The sequence below is a fragment of the Akebia trifoliata genome, chromosome 3, assembly GCF_017979445.1.
Source record: "Akebia trifoliata isolate Shusen 1 chromosome 3, ASM1797944v1, whole genome shotgun sequence".
NCBI lineage: Eukaryota > Viridiplantae > Streptophyta > Magnoliopsida > Ranunculales > Lardizabalaceae > Akebia > Akebia trifoliata.
This window is the reverse complement of record NC_141377.1, coordinates 7,622,194-7,644,733: the sequence shown is the minus strand read 5'-3', so window position 1 is coordinate 7,644,733 and position 22,540 is coordinate 7,622,194. Positions and strand designations below refer to the sequence as shown.

The following is a 22,540-nucleotide window of genomic DNA, read 5'->3' as shown; positions in this document are numbered from 1 at the left end:
ATTTAATGATAGGATGGTGGATTGGGTACATGAAAATTTACCCTCCATGGCATGGATAGGGACATCATGATAAAATAGTTTATGAATTTAGAGAAAATATATATCGATAGGAATCTCTTAGACATGACCACTAAGGATCTTCCAGGAACAAGAAAGCCATGTGTCAAAAATTGGTTTGTAGACCATGAAGTATTTGAGCATTAATTAAATGGGCCGATCAAGCAAGGCTAAGCCCTCTTCATGATCAATAAGGTGAGATTTCATGTCAGGAAGTAGTAGATTTTTACACCGGATGCCAACCTGACGCAACTAGAGCTGTCAATGGATCGGGTTAGGCCAGGCTTAAAAGGCTAAAAACTAGGCCCAACCCATCTAAATATCGAACCGGGCTTAAGAAATAAAACCTTAATCCATGCCCGGTCCACCTACATTTGGGTCATTTGCGAGCCGAGCTGGGCCAAGCCCGATTTCCACTATTTTTTATTGCACTAAAAGCATACTAAATAACAATAAATTGATCAAAAATAATATTTGATTATTAGATTTTCAAAAATATTTTCATCTCTCATTTCAAATTTACAATCTCTTAATTTTCAAAGAAACTACGAAATTAAGGGGATCATTATTAATTTATAAGAAAACTATTATATATAATACTTTAATATAGTATAGCGGACCGGGCCACCCACCGGGCCTACATTCAAAGCCCAAAACTGTCCCTTCTTTCTTTGAGCTTGGGACTGGCAATGTGGTGGCGGGTGTTTTTTAGTGGCACGAGCGCCCAAAGGGAAGGGGAGGGGGGGGGGGGGAGATATTGGAGTTCTCATACTAGATTCTTCTCTGCCTTGAGGCTTTTCCATTCAATTCAAAGAGTTTTCCATGAAAAAATCCATGGTGAATTGTGATTGTTTGCATTATCTTCTTACTCTCATTTGTGAATCACATTCACACATACACCAGCGAGTCAAGTTTCCCCATCACTTGTGTGCATGAAACCAAATTTCCTACAAAAAAAATATCCTAGGAAACAAAAACTAAATAAGCTAGGACATAAGCGCACCAAGGGGTATGCTAAATAGCCTATTAGAATTTACAGTGGCATTTATCTTACACGAGCAAGGAAAAAAATTAAAACTCACATGTCAGTACAAGCATAAACATTTAACCTAGAAGGATCAAATATGACTTTTCCAAAAATGAAGGGGAACAAAAGACAAGAAAAGAAAAGAAATGCAATATTAACTTAAGGCAGTATTCTTACAGTGAGACCATGAAGTTTGCTTTTCCGACGAACCACCGAATGTGATAAATAGGTAGAAGAGTGATACTCGGTAAAAAAGCTCTCAACATTGTCACTGAACTTGTGTCCATTAGATGAAGGGATACCACGAACGAGAATAGAGAATTGATGCGGCTGACGTTTGGATGAATAGAAGTAAGCAATCCTCAATGAAGAAATATAGTTGTATTCCTGAAAAATCAACAACATTAATCATACATATAGAACTTTGCACTCACTGCTTCACAAATGATTTCATCTACTTTTTTGTTTTTTATAAGTATAATATATTGATAAAAAAAAAAAGGAAAAACAAAATACAAGGAGGCCGAGGAAGCCTCTTACAAAGCAACAAAACAAAGGAGAGCTAAAACATCAATGATTACATAAAAAGTTCCATCTAAAAACAAAGTCATCAAAAGTGGTCCCCGTGAACTCTATATTTTGTTTCGACCAAAGATACAATAGGCCCAAAATCTCCACGAAATTGCCATGAGACCTTCTCATCTTATTATTGAACACCCTGTTATTTCTCTTGTTCCACACCCCCCCAAGCAATAGCCGAGGGAAGTATAACCTAAAGAATTCTCTCTGGAAGAAAAAGCATTACTGACCCACCCTTATAGCAACGAGGAAAACTTACGAGGAAAGACTCACTGAATACGAAATAAACCAAGGAAAGTTGACCAAATATTATGAGAAAATGTTCAATGAATTAAAATATGGTCCACAAACTCCCCATCCTTCAAGCAGAGGGGATAACAATTGGATGTGATCCACCCCCAAGCAATCAAATTGTCCATCGTGAGAATCTTCCTAAGGAAAGCCGACCAAACAAAGAAGGATATTTTAGAGGGAACTGAGTTAAACCAAATAATGGACTCCGGAAAGATCGCTCTGCATAAGGGTTGAGCCACTTATGGAAGGAACAGACAGAGAATCTCAAGTCCTTAGCCCTCATCCATTCCCACCTATCATGTTCACTTTCATCGAGAAGAGACAAATGCAAGAGATCGAGAAAAGATGTCACCTCTGTTAGCTCCCAATCATTAAAGTTTCTCCTAAACCCCAAATCTCAGGTAGAGCTGAAATTATTGCGAATCAAATATTGCTGGATCGAGCAGTTCTTTTTCAACGAACAAGCATACAATGACGGAAATTGAGCTGCTGGAGGCGATGTGCCACCCCAATTATCCTCCCAGAAACTGATCTTGTCTCCCTTGCCCGCTCTGAATCTAATCCGTTTTTCAAACTCCTCACTCACTTTAAAAATCTCCTTCCAAACGCTACACCCATACGAGCCTTTAGCCTCGCCACTATATCAGCCTAGTCTCTTTTCCCCATACTTGGCCATAATGACCCTCCTCCACAGCCTTCCCCATTCCTCCCCAAAACTCCAAAGCCATTTCCCTAAAAGCGCTATATTAGCTAGTCTAAGACCCCTAATCCCCACCCCCCCGTTCTTCTTGGGCAAACTTCCATCTTACTAAGTGATACTTCCTCCTTCCCTTCCTATCATTCCACAAAAAATTTCTTATAAGCCTATTCAATTAGATTTCGACGGACCTAGGAAGTGTGAACAAGGAAAGAAAGTAAACTGGGATACTCATCAAGGTGCTTTTTATCAAGGTTACTTTCCCTCCTTTAGACGGATATTTGGCCTTCCACGTACTCAACATTTTCTCTAATCTCTCAATCACCCATTCCCAGATTTTGATACCATTGTAGGGTGCTCCCAACGGTAAGTCCAAATAAGACGTGGGTAAAAAGTCATACCCACAGCCCAAAGTAGCAATCATCAAATGTATGTCTTTGACCTCTCCAACCCTAAAAAGCTTACTCTTTTGCAAATTGATATGTAAATCAAAAATAACCTCAAAGCAACACAATAAAACCCGTAGCACCCTCACCTGGTCTCTCGAATGATCTAGGAAAACCAAGGTATCGTTCGCAAATTGTAAGTGAGAAATCAACGGACCATCATTCACCCTAAACCCCGAAAGCTTCCCTAATTCAACTGCTCTTCTAAACAACCTACCCAAAGCTTTTGCAACAATAAGAAATAAGAATAGGGATAGCGGATCCCCTTGCCTCAACTTTCTCGAGCTCCTAAAAAAGTCAGTCGGACTCTCGTTGACCAGAATCAAGTAGGAAACCGTTGTAACACATTTCACGATCCAAGTGATCCACTTAGCTCCAAAGCCCATTCTCCCCATCATATATTTTTAAAAGTCCCAACTCACATGATCATAAACCTTTTGTAAGTCTATTTTCCGAATCATCCCCTTTTTCTTGTCCTTAATCCTTGAGTCCAGGCATTCATTGACCATCAAAACTCCATCAAGTATTTGTCTTCCTCTAATGAAGGCTCCTTACTCCTTTTCGATAAGCTTAGGAAGGACTACTTTCAAACGCAAAACTAGCACTTTGGATATAATTTTATACATCAAGCTAACCAAGCTAATGGGTCTGAAGTAGCCTAACTTGTCCGCCCCGACTCTCTTGGGGATAAGGCCACAAAAGTGTTGTTAAGCATATAGTCCAAGCATTCCTTATCTTGCAACTCTTTGATGACTTTCATGAAGTCTTTGGAGACAATTTCCCAGCAATGTTTGAAAAACTCCATAGTAAATCCGTCTGCCCCGGTGTCTTGTCCCCGCTCATTGAGTAAAAAACTGATCTAACCTCCTCCTCCCCAATTTGTCTTTCCAACCACTCCCTATCTTCCTGACTTAATGAAGTAAACTCTAGATTGTCCGACCGAGGTCTTAATGGTTCTTTCTCCTTGTACAGATCTTTATAGTATCAGACCACCCCTTCCCTAATCTCCTCTTCTCCTACTACCATGACATCCTTGATGGAAAGTTTGTCAAACTGGTTACTTCTTCTATGGAAGTTGGCAATTTTATGAAAGAATTTAGTGTTGTTATCCCCTTCTTTCAACCATTTGACCCTCGATTTTTGTTTCCAACTTATCTCCTCCATTAGCATCATTCTTTGGAATTCCAGTTTCAACTCCATCCTTTTACCTCTATCTTCCGCAATCAAACTCCCTTCTTACCAATTCATGGTATCCATAGCATAAAAATCTTTAACCAATTCATGTTATATATTCTTTGCCTTTGTTTTACTATACAAAAGTTTAATTTTGGTATTATACTAATGTTTCACTTTGGTTCGTCTCCTTCATCTTGTTCTCTCTTTTTCTATTGTCCTTTTCCATGGATCGTTCACCCTAAACCCTTATCTCTTTGCTAAGTTTACATGATATAAGAGGGCAAGAGTTTTCCCTTTCTTTCCTCCTGTCTTCCTACCTTATTCTATCTTTTTTCCTTCCATTGAAATCTAGGGTCTACATAGTCTTAGGAGAGCTAGTTTTCTCCGTGTTTATGCGACAACCTCATGGTTGTTTGTGTACAACACGCCCGTGTTTGCACATAGTTCTCTACGTTACACGTAATTGAATGAATAATGTGTCTATGTATGGTGTGCATCTTAAAAATCATGATTGATTTGTAATGTTATTTGTCAGTGTCTAAAAGAAAATTTCTACAATAGAGTGACGTATTTATGCTATTCTAGTGTGACATCATCCACATGTAACTTCCTCACTATGTCAAGTTATATTTTTCGATATTTTGTGGCTGTTTTTTCAAAAGGATGTACCATCGAAATATCATCTCCACTTCGTCATGGATGAAGTGACCATCTACTTCAATGTACTAGTAATCAGTTGGATTGGATTCTCTTCAAGTTGGGCATTAATGACCATGAAGGAACTTCATTTTTGATAAATAAATCAATTTTATTGAGAAAGAAAAAACTGAGGTTAAGATGAACTCTACAGAACAAATTTTAACACCCTAAATAGATGTTGAAGGAAAGCCCAACCCAAAGGAATGCTCACTACACAAGGAATGGTAGAAAGACTTAACCTAGAAACGACTGGCCTGAGAACAAGTCCTAGACCTGCGATCTTCCTCATCAGGAAAGATAGGAACAGAGAAGGAACTCGTGATCTCTGCTATTAAATTCCAAAGCACTACATAACATGTTCTCTTCTAAACATAAACGAAAAAATGGATCCACGAATGAAATTCAATGTGAACCATCCATGTGAAAAGATGGACCTCATCAGTGCAACAATTTATGGTTACGAAAAATCCAATCCCATGTAACAATGACTGAAGGCATTAGAAGAGTAAATTTAGAGAGAAATAACTTACGTAGTAAAGAAGATAGCAAACAACTCCAGTGATAATATATATGGAACAGAAGTGAATCCATAACCTGCCAGAAAGGGTAAATTTAACAATGAAGACTTCTTCAACATCTACTTGAAGGAACCACATTGACAGAAAGTCAGAAAGAGACTTTGCTTCTAAATTCTAATTTAAGTCAATAACTCATTACTACTCTCTATAAGTGTGCAAGAGCATTGAAATGACAAACAATCAAAGGTTCTGACTAGTGATCACCTCTTGGAGCCATCCTCCACATTTGAAATGCTGAATGAGTCCAAGGACTTATTTGGAAGATCTGTAAAATCAATTTCGTTTAGTTGATTCCCCACAAAATTTACTGGAAGAAGAATGAAGATCCCAAGAACCCCAGCAAGAGAAAATACTTTCAAACTGCACAAAAGAGTAAACAGTTCATATTAAATAAAAATAATCAGAACTCCAATTAAATTTACTAGAAGCATAAAAGAAATTTTCTTTTATTTATAGTTAACGATAAAAATGTATTAAAAATAAGATGCTGAAGAACAACTAAAAGGTCTAGGGATGACATATTTTTATGAAGACTTTTCTTAGTCATCACAATCATACTCCTGTCGGTACAGTCATACAGAAGAAAATTACTCTCCAGCTTTGAACTAATTCTCTGATGCGTTCAACTCCCCATGATGATCTTAGATTTGAGGGATATAGATCCTCGAGATTTGTCAGCAAAGAGGCCATGGCTCAACTCACTACACCCAAGAGTGGGGAATTCGGCCAAGCTAGCCGAATTCACTACACAAGAGTGTAGGAGTTCAGCCATGCAAACCAAACCCACTACATGTTTGTGTGGGGAGTTAGGCCATGAATCAATTATTCCCCCAATCAAATCAAATTTCCCATCATTCATTGAGAGTTCAACTAGCTTCAATAAAGCTATCAAATCAACTTGGTGAATATATCATAAACAAAATTGAAACAATCACAATTTGCAACCACACAATTGATTGAGTCAACACTGGGAAATGAGTCCTAACACCGAATTCAACCGCTACTCAAATAAAAGCCTACTTCAGAACCATTGGAGGAGGATCAATCTAATCATCTTGTGACACGTATCTTGAGGAGTGGGCAAACAGAAAAATATCATGATCTGTCTTCTAACCGTTGGACATAATCTATTTTCATCGTGGACCAGTAAACCATTAAAGGAATGCCCAAGCCAAGCTCAACAAGTACCTAGGCGACAAGGCTACACTCAGATTTTTTCCTTGCATAAATATTAACTCGAAACAAAATTTTGAACCTTGGTTCACACAATGACAATAAGAAATTTTCACCAATTTATGTACACAGTTTGTGCATATGGGTATTTGATAGCCTACTGATACATTAAACTTACTTTAGTGCATTCTCAGCATATCAAAATCTACCAGTGTATCTCTATGTAACATATGAAGTAGCTCCATCTCAGCACTTATACATTGAGATATGGCTACACTAGGTACCCCAAAATATTGTTTTTGAAAATTTAGAATGTTTCAGAATGTTTAATTACATCTTGGGAAATGTTTCGGTTATTTTCTTGACCGAAACATTACCTCAAACGAAATTTTGAACCTTAGTTGTACATATCTCTTCTATAAGATATCCCAATTAATATACAAGAAAATATATTTTAAAAACAGGCCCTATTAAAATCAGTGTGTTTTAAAATAAGATTAAAAAAACTGTCCACCATGTCAGCTCTTATGGACAAAACCAATAACTTCTCAAATTCAAAAATAGATAATGAAATATAAAGAACCTAACAGATTGTCAGTCATGAAAAAAATAATCAATAGACGCTATACTAAAGAATAAAATGAAGATGGGACACCAAAGAAGTATAATCAGACGTTCATTTGCACTTTATTTTCCATTTGTTTTGTCAATTTTTAATATAGTAACATCGGTTTTGGTTTGATGAAGACAATCCTAAATATATCCTAACTTTTAAAACAAAATCCTCTCAAAACTGACAAACGGAATTCAGGATTAGTTGCAGTTCTCAGAACCAAGCAGTAAATCAACTTTTGGCCCAAATGTTCTAGTTGCATGGTTGTTTTCATCTTTTGGGAAACAAAATTTATATTCTAAACCTACACTAATCATAATAATCAAAGTTACCTGAAGGTGATAATACGCATAAAGACCACAGCATCCAAACCAGATGTTGACAAGATCTCCTCTTCGGAAGGCTCCCATGCTCTTTTCACCCAACCCGGCGAAGGTAATAGTTTCTCTAAGTTGAAATGACTTGTTCGCCGAGCTTTGCCTTCGGCAATCAAGCGTGGGATGTAGACATTGATGTTGCCCGATTGCTTCCTCAGTATAGAATACAACGTGAAGAATAGAATACAAAGGCCAAGATTGATACCCACAGACGTTAAAAGAGCTGAAACAATCATTATTTGATAACAAGCTACAAACTCGATGAGGGTAAGCCTACTAGTTCCTCACTACCATCAATAGAACTGCAAAGAAAAGACTGCATATAAAAAGAAGTGAAAAACCTGTATGAAGTACATATCATCACAACAACCATAATGCAACTAGATTTAACCTAGAATTCCGACTTCGTGAAAATTGCAAAACGTACCAACTATTTCATAAAATTGCAAAGTGATCTTTTTCTACTACAAATTCATATAGGAATTTTACTTGAAAGGTAAGGCAAAATGATTGTCATTTTTGAAAACATAAGGAAATGAAAACCATCAGACCGGCTAAGCTTTACGACCAAAATTTCCAGCAGTTTTATAGAACAGTAAAACTAGGGCAACTATTTCCCAAAAAAATGCAGTTCAATTATTTTTGTTCATATCTGAGATATTGGTAAGATTGATGTTCCGTTTCATAGAAATAATCAAATAAATAGTACAATCAGTGCACTTGACTGCAGTTTTTGATAACTCCTCACTTCCCACATCACCTTCAGCTACAGAATCTGAAATCTATGATGCTCTATGATCGAAATCCTGGTACGGACCCATTCCGAGATCCACATACATGAATTTATCACCCTGGTCAATAGAACTTCCAATCCCCACCTCCTAAGACCACCTAACTCTTTTTATAATGTTCGAATACAGTAATTATTCTGTAGGGATTCAATTCAGTTATTTCAAACAAATTATGGATTCTTCAGCATGAATAGTTGAAAATTGAGTTTCCTCCAAGGTTGAAAAAAGAAGATGGAATTCCTCTTTCAAAGCATTGTTGTCCTGAACAGGGTTTGTGAATAATCCAGCAATGACGCCCCAAGTTATGGGAATTACCAGAATCAATCTCACGTATTGTTGTGCTTTGCAAAATCACAACGTTCTTCTTTTCCTCATCTGAATTGAACACTAAAACCCATTTGACTATGTTGTCGATAGTGTGAATAAGGGGGGCCCTACATCTATCATTTCTCTTGTTTTAGGTTGTTAATCCTAGAGTTTGACGTTAGGAAAAGAAAAAGAGAAGGAAAACAGAAAGAGAAGAGAAGAATAGGTAACTGAGAAAGAGAAAAACTGCATACCCCTATACGTATTCACTTATATTTATAGATTTTATGTTCAAACATAACTCAACAAGTAATTACATAAATACCCCCACATTTCACAATATGACATTCTCAACAATCCCCCTCTAGCTAGAAAGTATATATCATATAGTTCCAATTTGGAACAAATAAACTCAACTGCAACACAAAAGACTTCGTGAATAGATCAGTCAACTGTTATTCGGATTTCACAAACGGGGTAGCACGTGTCACACATCTCCATTCAAGACCTTTTCTCGAACAAAGTAACAATCTACTTCAATATGTTTTGTTCTCTCCTGGTATATTGGATGCAATGTAAATTGTTGCTTTATGAAACAAACTTCATACGCAAACGAATTGGAAACCTCATTTCTTGCAACAAATGTTTCAACCAAATTAGTTCACATGTAGTGTAAGCCATAGTCATGTATCCCGCTTCAGAACTAAACCGAACAACAAGAATCTGCTTTTTGTTTTTCCATGTCACAAGTTTATCATCTGGAAATGTGCAATAATCAATAGTAGAGCACCTGTCAAATGGTCCATGATCAGGATGAAAATGAAGTGTAGTACATCTCGTGAGCTAACTGGTTGGACTGAATACCTGTTGACCTCGGCCAAGAAGAAGGCAGTAAGTCCCTATACAGCCCAGAAAGTAGTGCAGTTTTCCCGAAGGAGCTTGAGAAGAGGGTGGCAAGCCCCGAAGGAGCCCAAGAAATAGCTAAGTTTCATACAGGCAAGTAGGGAGCAGGTGGTGAATTTCAAACATGACATAAAAATGGCTAATTTCCTTGAAGGGAAATGAAGAAGTTAAATAGGATGAGAATATTCTCAAAGGTGGATCTCGGTTAAACTGATCTCCACCTCAAAGAGGGGGCTAATTGAACAAGTGAAAATCGTATCAAACACGTCAGAAAAACACATTTTTCGATATAGGTTCTCTAGAAAATCTGACACACATCCCGAAGCATTGATCAACACACATTCCAAGATTAATCCAACATGGATCCCGATGCAGTGATCAACATGTATCATAAGATTAATCCAGTGCGTATCTTGAGATGTATAAGATCCCCATCCAAGATGCCAAGTGGCATGGTTAGTAAAATATTTTAATGAAATATTGTCCTCTCTTAAAATGGAAAGTCCCCCTAATTGATTGAGGAGTTACCATATCTTGATCATTATTTATTTGACAATTACAATTCCTTGATTTATTTTTATCTATTTAAATAAACATCTCATCTTCAGAACACTCTTTTTGCAATTGTTGTTGTGTATGATTAGTTACTTTCATTGGAATGAACTATGAGTGTGAGTGTGTTATTCGTCAAATTTGAGTTGAGCGGATTCCCAATGGGTCAAGTTGTTCCTCGATTAGGTATGTCAACTACAGTATTCCTTATCATTTTACATCAAATATCTCTATCTAGTAACCGGTGTTGTTTATCAATAGGTTCTCTATCGCTACATCAACATGTAAAATATTCCATTGGACTAGAAAGCAGAGTAGGACACAATGAGTTCTCTATAGAGAAATTGATCCAAAAACAATAAATAAAGAAACGTAAATCAAGATGCACTACACATAAAACACAGAGATTTTTACGTGGTTCCCTCAAGATTAAGGTACATCCATGGATCACACCAATTCCACTATGAAGAGAAAAATTGCAATTATAGATTACACCCTTTCACAAAAAGTATATATATATATCCCCCAGGAAAACCTAACTAGAGTTTTACATAATACAGTGAAATTACAAAAATACCCTTAGAAAAAATGATGAATAGAACTCCCTTCCATCGGGCTCCACAAACCAAAACATCCTCGATTTTCACTTTCTCTTCATCATTGTAAAGGCTGATTTTTGCTCTACTATATTCCTTCCTCTCTTTGCTCGGGCGGACCTACGAAATAGCCCACTCCGACGATCAAGTTAGAGACTATGATAATCAAATCTGTAAATCTTAATCTAGTTTCAGAGAGAAGAAGAAAAAGAAGCTCCCCCTTATCCATGGTCCCCTCCCTTATATAGGCGTCTATGATGATCGTTTTCTGTGCCATTGTTTAATGTGACTCAGGGTAGTTTGCTTACTCTCTAGCATGTTAGGTGTAGGAGTAGTTGCAACTGCTCTGCCAGTTCTTGAGTAGTTAGAACTGATCTGACATGATATGGGTTGTCAGAGCTATCAATCAATGGCTCATCTGTCAGATCCATTCTGTCGATCTATACTAACATTTGATATCCACGGAGTGCTCTATCCGAGTTACTTGATGGGTTGGTGGTGCAAGTTCGAGCTGATTATCCATGCATCCGAGGAGTTTAACCAACGATGCCCATCAAGCAGTCCATCCGAGCTCCAAGTCCATACTTCCGAGAATCATTCAAGCCACGTGTCCAAACTCGAGAATTTCCCCCCACAATCATCATGAAGAAGTGTTACACTCAACACTTATATACACATATATAGACATACAACTGAAACCCATTTTACAGACAGTTTATATTCTTCATAAGTACCATCTGTAGACTGGGAGACTGATTTAGAATGACTAAAGATGATGTTTTCTTGATTTTAGGCCAATCAGGCATCATTTTGAAAAGGGTCTCCATATATTCAGAGCACAAACATATCCTTATTGAGGACGGCCATCAAAAACAAGATCCAAGTAGGATTTAAAGGTGAAATTCTAACGTTAACTATTTCCTCATATGGAAATGGTGTTTGAGTGCCCTAAAAGATTACAAATTTCACACTTCAATTAAAAAAAAAACCTAAAAACAACAAAACATCCAATCAAACAAATTCCAACAACAACATGAACATTTTTATGGGAAAAAAAAAATAAGAAGAAAGGTCAAGCGTAGTTATTTGACTTACAGTAGCGATTGAGAGACAAATCCAAATTTAACCAAAAGAGTTGGAGATGAAGATGGAAGGATCTGTAATTCTGTATCTGTATGTGAGTTTTGAGGAGTCACAGCTCAGCTACAAAGCAAGTGGAGCTTTTCTTCGGAGCTCACTTATACTGTCGATCTACAGAATAGACCTCGAGATTCGGGATTTCTATAGTATTTGTTTTCTTTAGAGTATGACTAGCCTTACGTTGACATTGAGGAAAGAAGGTCTTACTAAGCCTCATCCAGCACCAAAGGACTTCGAGATGCGTATAAAAATTCCTCGAGATTTGTTTCAAATCTTGATGACAAAGTTACGCATCTCGGGGTCTTGTTGACGGTAGATGAGGCTTAGTAACGCCTTTATCCTCACTACGATAGTAAGGAAAGGGTTTCTCTTTTCTTTATTCTTCATTGTGATATTTATATTTTTTAAAAATTCGAAAGTGGATCTCGAGATATACGTGGCGTGCATGCAGGGTAAGATGTCATCATCATTTAATATCTGATCCGGGAAAGCGGCCGCTTTCACAAACTTGTCTTGTACTCTTTATTAGTTTTTAACTTTATAGGCATGCCCCTTTTGACCTTTGTCTTATTAAATAGACAAATTAAAAATGACCTAAATGCCCTTATCTATATCATTTAATACCAGGTGAAATTGGCAAGATTAGGTATAAGTATAACCCCTTGACTACAAGTCAACGACTTTTCTTTGTTGATCAATTGAGGATGAAATTTTGATTTTATTTAAAATACCCTTAAATCATTATATTATTTCACTATCCTAACCTATCAAAATCACCAACTTGAGATAACTTTTTGTCAAGTGGGTATAACTAATCTTGCATTTTGTATGGGTAAATCTAATATCACCAATTTTGTATGGGGGTGTTACTAAAATTCCTTAATAAAAATCTTGATTTTTGTTGCTAAAATCTGTCATATTTGTCGATAGTGAGATTTCTATCATTATATGTACTTCACCTGTCAAAACTCAAAGATAAGATAGAATTTTTGAATCAAAATGGATATAGAATTTTGAATAAAACTTAAGGGTTTTATATATGTGATTAGGGTGAGATTAAAAATAATAAATGAAGATGAGGTTAAATAGATTGAAAATAATTTATCATATAAGCTGAAGAGCCTGAAGACGACAACTTCTGAGAAGAAAAATCGAGGATTCTTTGTTGGCCTGTCAATGGATAGTTGAAAATTCGAATTTGATTCAAATTCACCTTCGAAATTTTGAATAATATTTAAAAATTTTGAATATTAAATTCAGATTCAAATATATTTTAAGTATTCGAATAGATTTTAGATATGAATTCAAATGTTGATACATCCGATTCGTTAATATCTGATCTAAAATCCATGCAAAATAGTTATATTTTACTTTTAATTTATATTAAAAGTAGAAGACAGCTTTTTTACAGTTTTCAATTAAATAAAAGGTGTTAAGACAAATTTTTTATATTATATTATATAAATGAAAGGTGTAAGATATTTTTTCATATTATATATTATATATTATATAAAAATAAAAATGTGACTGCTTTTCAACTAAATAAAATGTGTAAAACAACTTTTTTATATTATATAAATAAATAAAACGTGCAAGACATCTTTTCATATTATATATTATATATAAATAAAAGTGTGACAAGACAACTGCTTTCTTTTCATTATTATACATCTTTTCAATTTTATACCTTGTTCAACGAGACTCCTTAGAAGCCAACAATCCCCTTTTAATTTTGAAGAAACCCTCCCGACGTAAACACGTAGCGTTTTACATTTGTTTCACAATCAATATTTCCACGAAAATTTGAAACACCTCTTAGAAATACCACATGTAATATAATGGAGAGAGTTGCTTCAAAATTTTGAAGGAGGTTGCCAACTTCAAAGTTTTTTCCATGTTCAACCCATTCGTCTCATCTCCTCATTTCTTCTTCATCTTTGATTTGTTCCTCCATTATTGAAGTAGATAGAATCTAAAAGAAGATGATGAGAAATTCAATTTCTCTCCACCATGTTTGGATTGACAAGAAAGAACTTATGACAACTTTAAAATTTTTAAACATCTTAAAATAGATCTAAAGGCAAAGTTGGCATTATAAAATATTTTAAAAGGATTTCTCTCAATTTCTTTCCTCTTCTCTCCACTTTTGGAGAGAAAGAGAACTCACATTTTTTGTTATTTCCTTCTCTTCAACTCTTTTCTCTTCTCTTCCAACTTAACAATCCAAACACGAGAAATGGAGAGAAACTCATTTATTTCCTCTCATCTTCTCTCCTCTCCTCTTCTTTCCATTTCTCTCAATCCAAACACAACATAAATGTCAAGATAAAGGTATTTTTGAAATCCAAATTTTGGTGTCCAACCATTTCTACTCCACCTTCTCTCATCTTTATTATTATAATGAAAGAAGGTAAAGTAGAAGTCGTTTGACCCCAAAAATGGTCACACCTGAACATTTAAATTTAATATAATCAAGGTCATTTTGGTCATCAACCAAGAAAATTGCAAATGCACATCCCTAAAATCACATTAGCAAGTTGATTGGTTTTCAAAAAAAAAATTCCTTTTTACTCTGTAATCTTCAAAATCCCCCTTTAATTAATATTTTAAATTATAAATAAATCTTTTAGAAACATGTGCATTTGCTCATGCCACTTTCTAATTATAATAGTAAGGCTATATAAAGACTGGGGTCAAGGGGTATATCATTAGTTTTCAAACGCAGTGTCTATGTTTATATAAAGGAGATGGTTTATTTAAGGAAAATTTATTTTAAGGATCCCAACAGAGGGACTTTTTTTCTAAATAGTCCCTAAGTTTTGAGAGGTCTCTTAATAGTTCATTTAGTAAACTTTTATTTTCTTAACAGTCCCACTTCATCCCATTGTATATGTCATTGAAATATCCAAACTACCCATTTCTCACATTTTTCACATACTTAGGTCTTTCAATGGTGTTTGCAATCATTTCTAATGATCTTTGATCATGAATGGCAAATGGAGAATGATATTATCTTACTTTTGAACATTTAGACTCATTTTTTCGATGTTTTATTAAGAAAAATAAGAATGAAATTGTGATTATAAAATTTCGTATGATTACATCGTAACTTTTGATTTATGCAGTTTAGATATTTCGAGGAGATTTATCAAGTAGCGAAGTTGAAAAAAAAAATCTGGTTCACACTCCAACGTTGAGTTCACTACCTTTTGTTGTCTAGTTTAACATTTTTATTATTGAACTCCCCACTTAGTGTTGAGTTCACCACTTTTTATTGTTTAATTCAACATTTAATTACTTAGTGTTGGACTCACACCACTTAGTTTCAAGTTCACCACTTCTTTTTTTAGGTAGTTTTGAACTCACCATTTAGTGTCGAGTTCACTACTTATGAAAATATTGTCAAATTCAACAATAATTAAATGGTGAACTAGACAATAAAAAAAAAAAGATGAACTTGACGATGAAATTGTGAATCATATTTTTCAATTTTTTTTTTATATTTAATACTTTGTAAATCTCCTCGAAACACCCAAAATGCATAAATCATAATTGGATATAAAAAATTACAAATTAATCATAAAAAAATTTGAATCCTAGCTTCATTCTTCATTTTTCTTAATGAAACATCGAAATAAATTAACAAATGGGTCTCAATGTTCAAAAGTAAGAGAATATCATTTGTCATTCATGATTAAAGATCGTCAGAAATTATCACAATCATCATTGAAAAACCTAATTATGTGAAGTAGATGAGAAAGGACAATTTGAGCATTTCAAAGATTGTATAGGGGTGAGACGAGATCCAAGGACTCTTAAGAAAAGAAAAATTTACTAAATGGACTATTAAGAGACTGTCCAAAACTTAGGGACTATTTAGAAAAAAAGTCCCACTGTCAGGTTCTTTAAGCAATTTTTTCCTTTATTTAATGCGTTTTCATATGGAGATGGATTTAAGGAACCCATGAGCTTGACTGACATAACCCAAAGGTGCCAATTGTTGAACGTGAGGGCCCCAGGAATAAAAACAATACCTTGTACTACAGGAAGTTGAGTAGCTAACTAACTCTAATTATCCTTGGTGGACTTGCAACCCAAAGTTTACCTTGATTGGATAATTGAAGCATTTTTTTCATCCAACCTACTTATGGATATGTTTACAAATCCTAAAGTAAAAAAAATAAAAAATTCCCCGAATCAATGGTTAAATGGTTAGCTATACATTTTACCCGAAACTCGTTATCCTAATTGAAAAGTTGTACTCAACCCCATTGGATTTAGATCAAACAAAAAAAAATCGGTTTCAATCTTGGTTTACCCCACCAAAATTAGATCGAACCACAAATGGAACAAAAAACCAAACCCAAATCAAGAAAAAACCCCTACACAATCATGAATGTATGATTTGACCCCCTTAACATAGTTTAATGATGATATAAAGGAAGTAATCCATATATGTATATATCTCATCATTAAAGCATAATATTTGTTTCAAAAGAATGATGATAACTATAGAATCAAATGATGTTATATTTATAAATGTTAGTATCATTTTGTTGATATCGTGATAGAGATGAATGCTCCACATGATTTTTGAGTTATATATAATTAAAAAAAATTGATTATTTCTTTATGAAAAAAAATATTGGTGTTTACAGTAAGGTGAAAGACCCGTAAGCCCTTGAGGAAGGTCCTGGAATGGGATAGTTGCGATTCGCCAAATCGGGGATAAAATGACTGAATTGAATATGATGGTTTACCTAAATCGAAGATAAAATGGCTTAAATGGGTGATAAGAAAATTGTTTTGTGATTTTGTTATTTATGAAGTGTTGAATTAATTGTTTTATATTATTTCATTGTCATTATACAATTTGCAACTTGATAGATTCTTTTTTATTATTTTTAGACTATGTGAAGGGATGTCATGTCACTTCTATTGGGATTTATAGCTCATGCTTTTTATATTTCTGATACAATGGAGTGAGGTGGTACAACATTGGAGGAATCAAGTGGAGGATTCATTTTATTTTTCCAAGCATCATTAGGATTTATAAGTATTTAGTTTTATTATTATTTGATGATTAAGTCTTCTTTCTGATTGGAATAATCTATTAGAAACTACTTTAATTTGAGTGAGATATGATTTTTTTTATTGGGGATATGTCGAATTCATCCAAGTTGTAAATAATTGGTGAGTTCAATTGAGGTGGTATATAACCAAGTCAGTTGGGTGAGTTAACTCATGGAGGTATATGAAATCACTTCGACAATTTTTACTAAATAATAAAAAGCGTTGCATGGTAAATTGGGAGATTTTTTGAGAATTGAGAATTGTTACCTAGTTTAGGTCTAGGAACCAAAAAATAACTCTAAATTGGATCCGGATTGGTCCACAGGTAAGAGAAATGGGTAATGAGTTATATTATGGATTTTGAAAGTTGTTAGGCACCGAACCCACCCGATCGAAACAATCGGTCTCTACTATTATTCACGAAAATCCTATAGTCAATGGGCAAAGACTAGAGTCAAGCTAGAGACCAATCATCATCAATCTATGTCAAATTTGCTAAACAATTTTTTGGCTAAAATTCTTCAAATATTGTACAATGCCTTGAATTTTGCTCATAAAAAGGAACAAGGTGAAAAAGCCTAAAGCTCGTTCAATGCCCCAAGGCTCAGGCAGTGATTTTCGTCAAAATAAATGTTAATTAAAGAGCCAACATGTATGAATATTTCCCAAATATGGTTCAATTCACACATGTATAACTAATTTTCAATTATATCCAATAATAAAATATGCATAAGTACTTACCAAATCGATTTGACATCAAAACATGCATAAATGAGTATTATATCAATCCAATGTCAAAATATGCGTAAATAATTATCAATTCAATTAATTATCATAACATGAATAAGTTAATCTCTCAAATTGGTAAAATTTTCATATGCATAGAAATTTTGAAGTCGTGGAGATTACAAACGTGTGAAAAAAATCTGAATTGGCAAAGTCTATATTATTCATAATTATCAAATCAACAAAGCGTGAATAAATATGAATTTTCTAAATCCATAATAATAAAAGATATCATACATGATCACCAAATTGGTAAAATATGAATACTCATGAATTTTCAAATTGAGAAAAATCAATATCCTCTAAAATCATCAAATTGACAAAGTATCGAGACATACACAATTTTAAATAGGCAAAAATCGACACTATCCAAAAGTATCAAATTAATAAAATATGGATACACATGAATTTTTAAATTGGCAAAAATCAATATCATATAAAATTATCAAATTGACAAAATATGGTTACACATGAATTTCTAAATTGATAAAAATTAATATTACACAAAATTACCAAATTGATAGAATATGGACATATGTGAATTGCTAAATTGGCAAAAAATCAATATCACATAAATTACTAAATTGATAGAATATGGATAAAAGTAAATTTTTAAATTGGAAAAAATCAATATCGCATAAAATTATCAAATTGATAAAATATGGATATGCATGAATTTCTAAATTGAAAAAAATTGATATCAAATAAAATTACCAAATTGATAAAATATGCACATGCATGAATTTCTAAATTGGAAAAAATTGATATCATGTAAAATTATCAAATCATGAAAATATAAATGTGTACATGGATTCCTAAATAGAAAACATGCAAAATTACCAAATTAAGAAAATATGAATGCACATGAGTTTATTCTCTAATCAGCAAAATATGAATATGAAGGAGATATTCAACCTACAACGGTCATTGAAATTTTTTCAAAGTAATCCTAAATACAAATAACGGTTCAATTATAATAGTCACAGATTTGAAAAATAAAACATGCATTCTCTAATCCTACTAAGGTGAAAAATGAAATAAATTAATGAGAAAGAGAAAAAATAAAAGAAATCCTTGACCAAAACTACGTGGTAATTCTAATTGAAACGATCATCGAAGAAATAAAAAAAAATTGGATGTGATAACAAGGGGATTGCTACTATGAAGGCGTTGGAGAGATGAAGAAAGTGAAAAATGATTTGAAGATGATGAAGGGGTTGTTGATGTACAGGCATTGAAAACGATAGAAAGGGTTGCTATTGTGAAGAGAAGACTACATGAAGATGGGGCTGCTACTGTGCAGCCTCTCTACTTCTACTTCTACTTCTCTTTCTTTTTTCCTCTCGTTCTTTTTTCTTATTCTTGTTTTACTTAAGATCTTCTATTTTTTTCGTGTACCGATAAGGAAGAACATTTATCCTCAACAACATGGTGAGAGATGCAAGAATTAAAACATGGGGAGAGAAGAGAGAAAAAAAAACATGGAAGAGAAGAGGAAAAAAAAATGTGGGGCCTCCCAAGAGAAAAAAATGTCCCTATTTTATAAGCTTTTAGTTTTCACTTTTGCTGTTTCTATTTTCTATTTTCTCCAAGAGCGGGATATCTTCTTTTAGAGGCTTTCTATTATTATTATTATTATTATTATTATTATTATTATTATCTTCTTTCTTTTATGAGAATGAGACATTTCGATTCACTTCTAATTCTATGAAGGCTTTTTTTTTCTTCTTTTAAATTTCTTTCTTTCATGTTTTTCATAGGATAATATGGATGGTGATTGTATGCTACGCGCAACTTGATAGTCCTCTATTGATCAATTGAGTTCAATTTTAATTTTCAATTCGATTAGACGATTAAGGTTAAATTTAATATTGGTTCGATTTGATTGGTCGATTTAAGTTATTTTAATTTTAAGGCTCAATTTGATTGGTCAATTTAAGTTAAATTTGAATATTGGTTAGTTAATTGAGGTTAAAAAATTTAATGTTTAATTAGATTAAAATTTTGATTGATGTTATTTTATTGGTTGATTAAGTTTCAATTTTCGATTTGATTGGTTAACTAAATTTTAGTTTAATTGGTTAATTTCAAGATCTTAATTTGATTGGTGAATTAGGGTTAAAATGATCAATTTGGTGGTTCATTGGATTTTAAAATCTCTGATTTGGTTGTTTAGTCGAAATTTTCGATTTGAGTGGTTCAATTAAGGTTAAAATTTTTTATTTGGAATCACGATGACTGAAAAAATAATTAGAAGGAATTAGAAGAGTCATATTCTAATAGTCGGGGGCATGGATCATGGACCGAGTCGTGGGTGTCAAAATCTGGGGCGTGACAGGTTCTCTCTAAATAATTATGCACCTTTTTTAAATACCTATTTTGTCATTCTTTTGTCATAAATGTCATTTTTGACTTTCTCTTTTCATGGAACATGTTTTAAATATCTTTTTTTTTTTTGTTGTCTCCTACTTATTTTAAATTCCCTTCATTCAATGTTTTCAAAATCCAACCAAACCAGTTGCTTGACCAAGTTCGATGGAAATTTGTAATAAAATAAGTTTGACTGTGAAATACCAATTTTTTTAGCTTTTCTTTTTTATGAAAATAAAAATAAGGTAATTTAGAGAAAAAAAAAGTATATATATTTCTATATTTTTTTAATAAACATAAGATGGTCCAACCAAATCGAATTAAGGTTCGATTGTGGTCCAACCAATTTGATAAAAAAATTAGCCAAACATCAATTCAATTTAAAAAACATTGTTTTCATCTAGTTTTGAAGATTTTCTAATTGTAATAAGAGAGAAACTTTACAAAAAATAAAAAAGTTCTAAAATGTACAAACATTAAACTTTTTTGAAAACCTCACATGTGGAGAAAGTTTATTTTCAAACTATTTTAAATGCATCAAAATTTATTCCTCCATATTGTCAACATAGTTGAAAGTTCTGACAACTATTTCTTGGAGAAGAGGGATGATCGCAGTAGATTTGGATTGTCCAATTTTAAAAAATAATAGTTGTATTCTGAATGTTGGTGTATGGAGTACTATAGGATTTCACTAACGAATATGTAGGAATTGGTGAGTCCACCATAGTAAACACCCCAAATTACATGAACACAATCCAAAATGGGTTCTAAGAACTGAATTAAGTTACAATTGCAAGAGTTAAAATTATTTGGCCAAGGTTTATATTCAAAATAAAATCCCAAAAATCATTATTAGACCCATGGATGTCCCAAAAAGAGCTACTCGACATTCCCCTATTCTCTATCCCTCTTTACTATGTGGCAAACCCTAATAACTCCCAAGTACCCAGGCCCATTGCTTATCTATGCCCACTCCTAATCCTAACCCAAACCCAAACCCATTCCTAATTCAAACCTAAGCTTATTCCTTTTCCAAATTCCTAATCCAAATCTAAACCCATTCCTAACCTAAGCTCATGCCTAACTCAAACCACCCACACACATTCTTAATCTAAGTCCACATCCTCCAAAGCTCATGTTCAAATCTCTAACCTAAGCCTATTTCTAATCCTAGCCTTTGTCAAAGAAACCCAAAACCCTTTGGTTGCCCCATGATATCACTTTGTCAAAGTAGGAAAGATGCATACTCTAAGTAGGTCAATCTTGAAGTTATACCTTTTGTTGAATAACTCTTTTTATTTATTATTTTATGTCTTTTGTCTTTTTTTATCTTTTCCACTTATTAGACTTTGTAATATCTTTAATGCCTAATTAGGATTTTGTAATTAATTAAGTCAGATTTCTTGTAATTCAATTTGGTATCAGAGCCTATCCCTATCGACCCCTTATTTCTTGCTACAAACTCCATCGTCTCTCTCCTATCTTATATCCATCTGCAACAACTCTAGTCTTTAGATTCATACATCACCCTTAAGAGAGTTTTTTAAACTCCATATAATAGGAGTGTTAGAATACACTGCAGCCTAAGGCAATAACAAAGTTGTTATTTTTTTTGTCGTTATTAAGCCAAACAATGGCCATTAGACTATCCACAAAGACCTGCGGCAACAACCCCTTGGCTATTTGACACCTACGTGATCTACGACAATAGCAGATGTGTTATTTGGGGCCTACGACCACAGTAAAATTGTTGCTTGGGACCTACGACCATAGCAGATCTGCTATTTGGAGGTTGCGATCACTGCATACATTTTGCTTGGAGGCTGCGATAACTACAGACCTTTTGCTTGGAGGCTAGGATCACTATAGATCCACTTTTGGAGGCTACGATTACAACAACTTGTTTGAGGGTTGCAACAACAATAAATATGTTGTTTGGAGGCTACGATCATAACAGGCTTGTTGTTTGAGAATTATAGCAACCGCAAGACTATTTCTTAGAACCCTACGATAAAGTTGATGGATGTTCGAGTCACCTTCAACAGTGTTTGATCACATTCCATACCTTTTACGATCGTGTATTGCCACTTTTAGGGTGCAACGATCAGTTTCTTATTTTAACTCCTTTCAAACCAAAGCACATAGATTTTTTTGATGGCCTTCGAGTCATCTTTTTCCTCGATCACCAATAATAATGATGGATTAGAAAGTCTTCCTTCTTATTAGATCGAATTTTCAGGCATCCAAATTACAATCGTGAAATTAGATGGTCATAATTACCTTCTTTTGGCCCGATTGATCAAAATG

The 22,540-nt window shown here is 34.0% G+C and overlaps 1 protein-coding gene across 3 annotated transcripts in view; it reads right to left on the bottom strand.

Moving 5' to 3' along the window:
- The window catches only part of HYP1 (hyperosmolality-gated Ca2+ permeable channel 2.3), a 47,187-nt gene extending 35,057 nt beyond the window's left edge, over nucleotides 1-12,130 (bottom strand). Inside the window, exons 1-5 of one of the 3 annotated variants that reach the window (XM_086433708.1) lie at nucleotides 11,960-12,130; nucleotides 7,672-8,032; nucleotides 5,758-5,913; nucleotides 5,506-5,569; nucleotides 1,262-1,471 (exon numbers count right to left, since the gene is read on the bottom strand). In XM_086433708.1, coding sequence (XP_086289834.1) covers nucleotides 1,262-1,471; nucleotides 5,506-5,569; nucleotides 5,758-5,913; nucleotides 7,672-7,952 — 711 coding nt within the window. In that variant the 5' untranslated portion in view covers nucleotides 7,953-8,032; nucleotides 11,960-12,130. The remainder of the gene's footprint in view (nucleotides 1-1,261; nucleotides 1,472-5,505; nucleotides 5,570-5,757; nucleotides 5,914-7,671; nucleotides 8,033-11,959) is intronic. The other 2 variants (XM_086433706.1, XM_086433707.1) reach the window with 2 other exon arrangements.
- Between the last annotated feature and the right edge of the window lie 10,410 nt (nucleotides 12,131-22,540).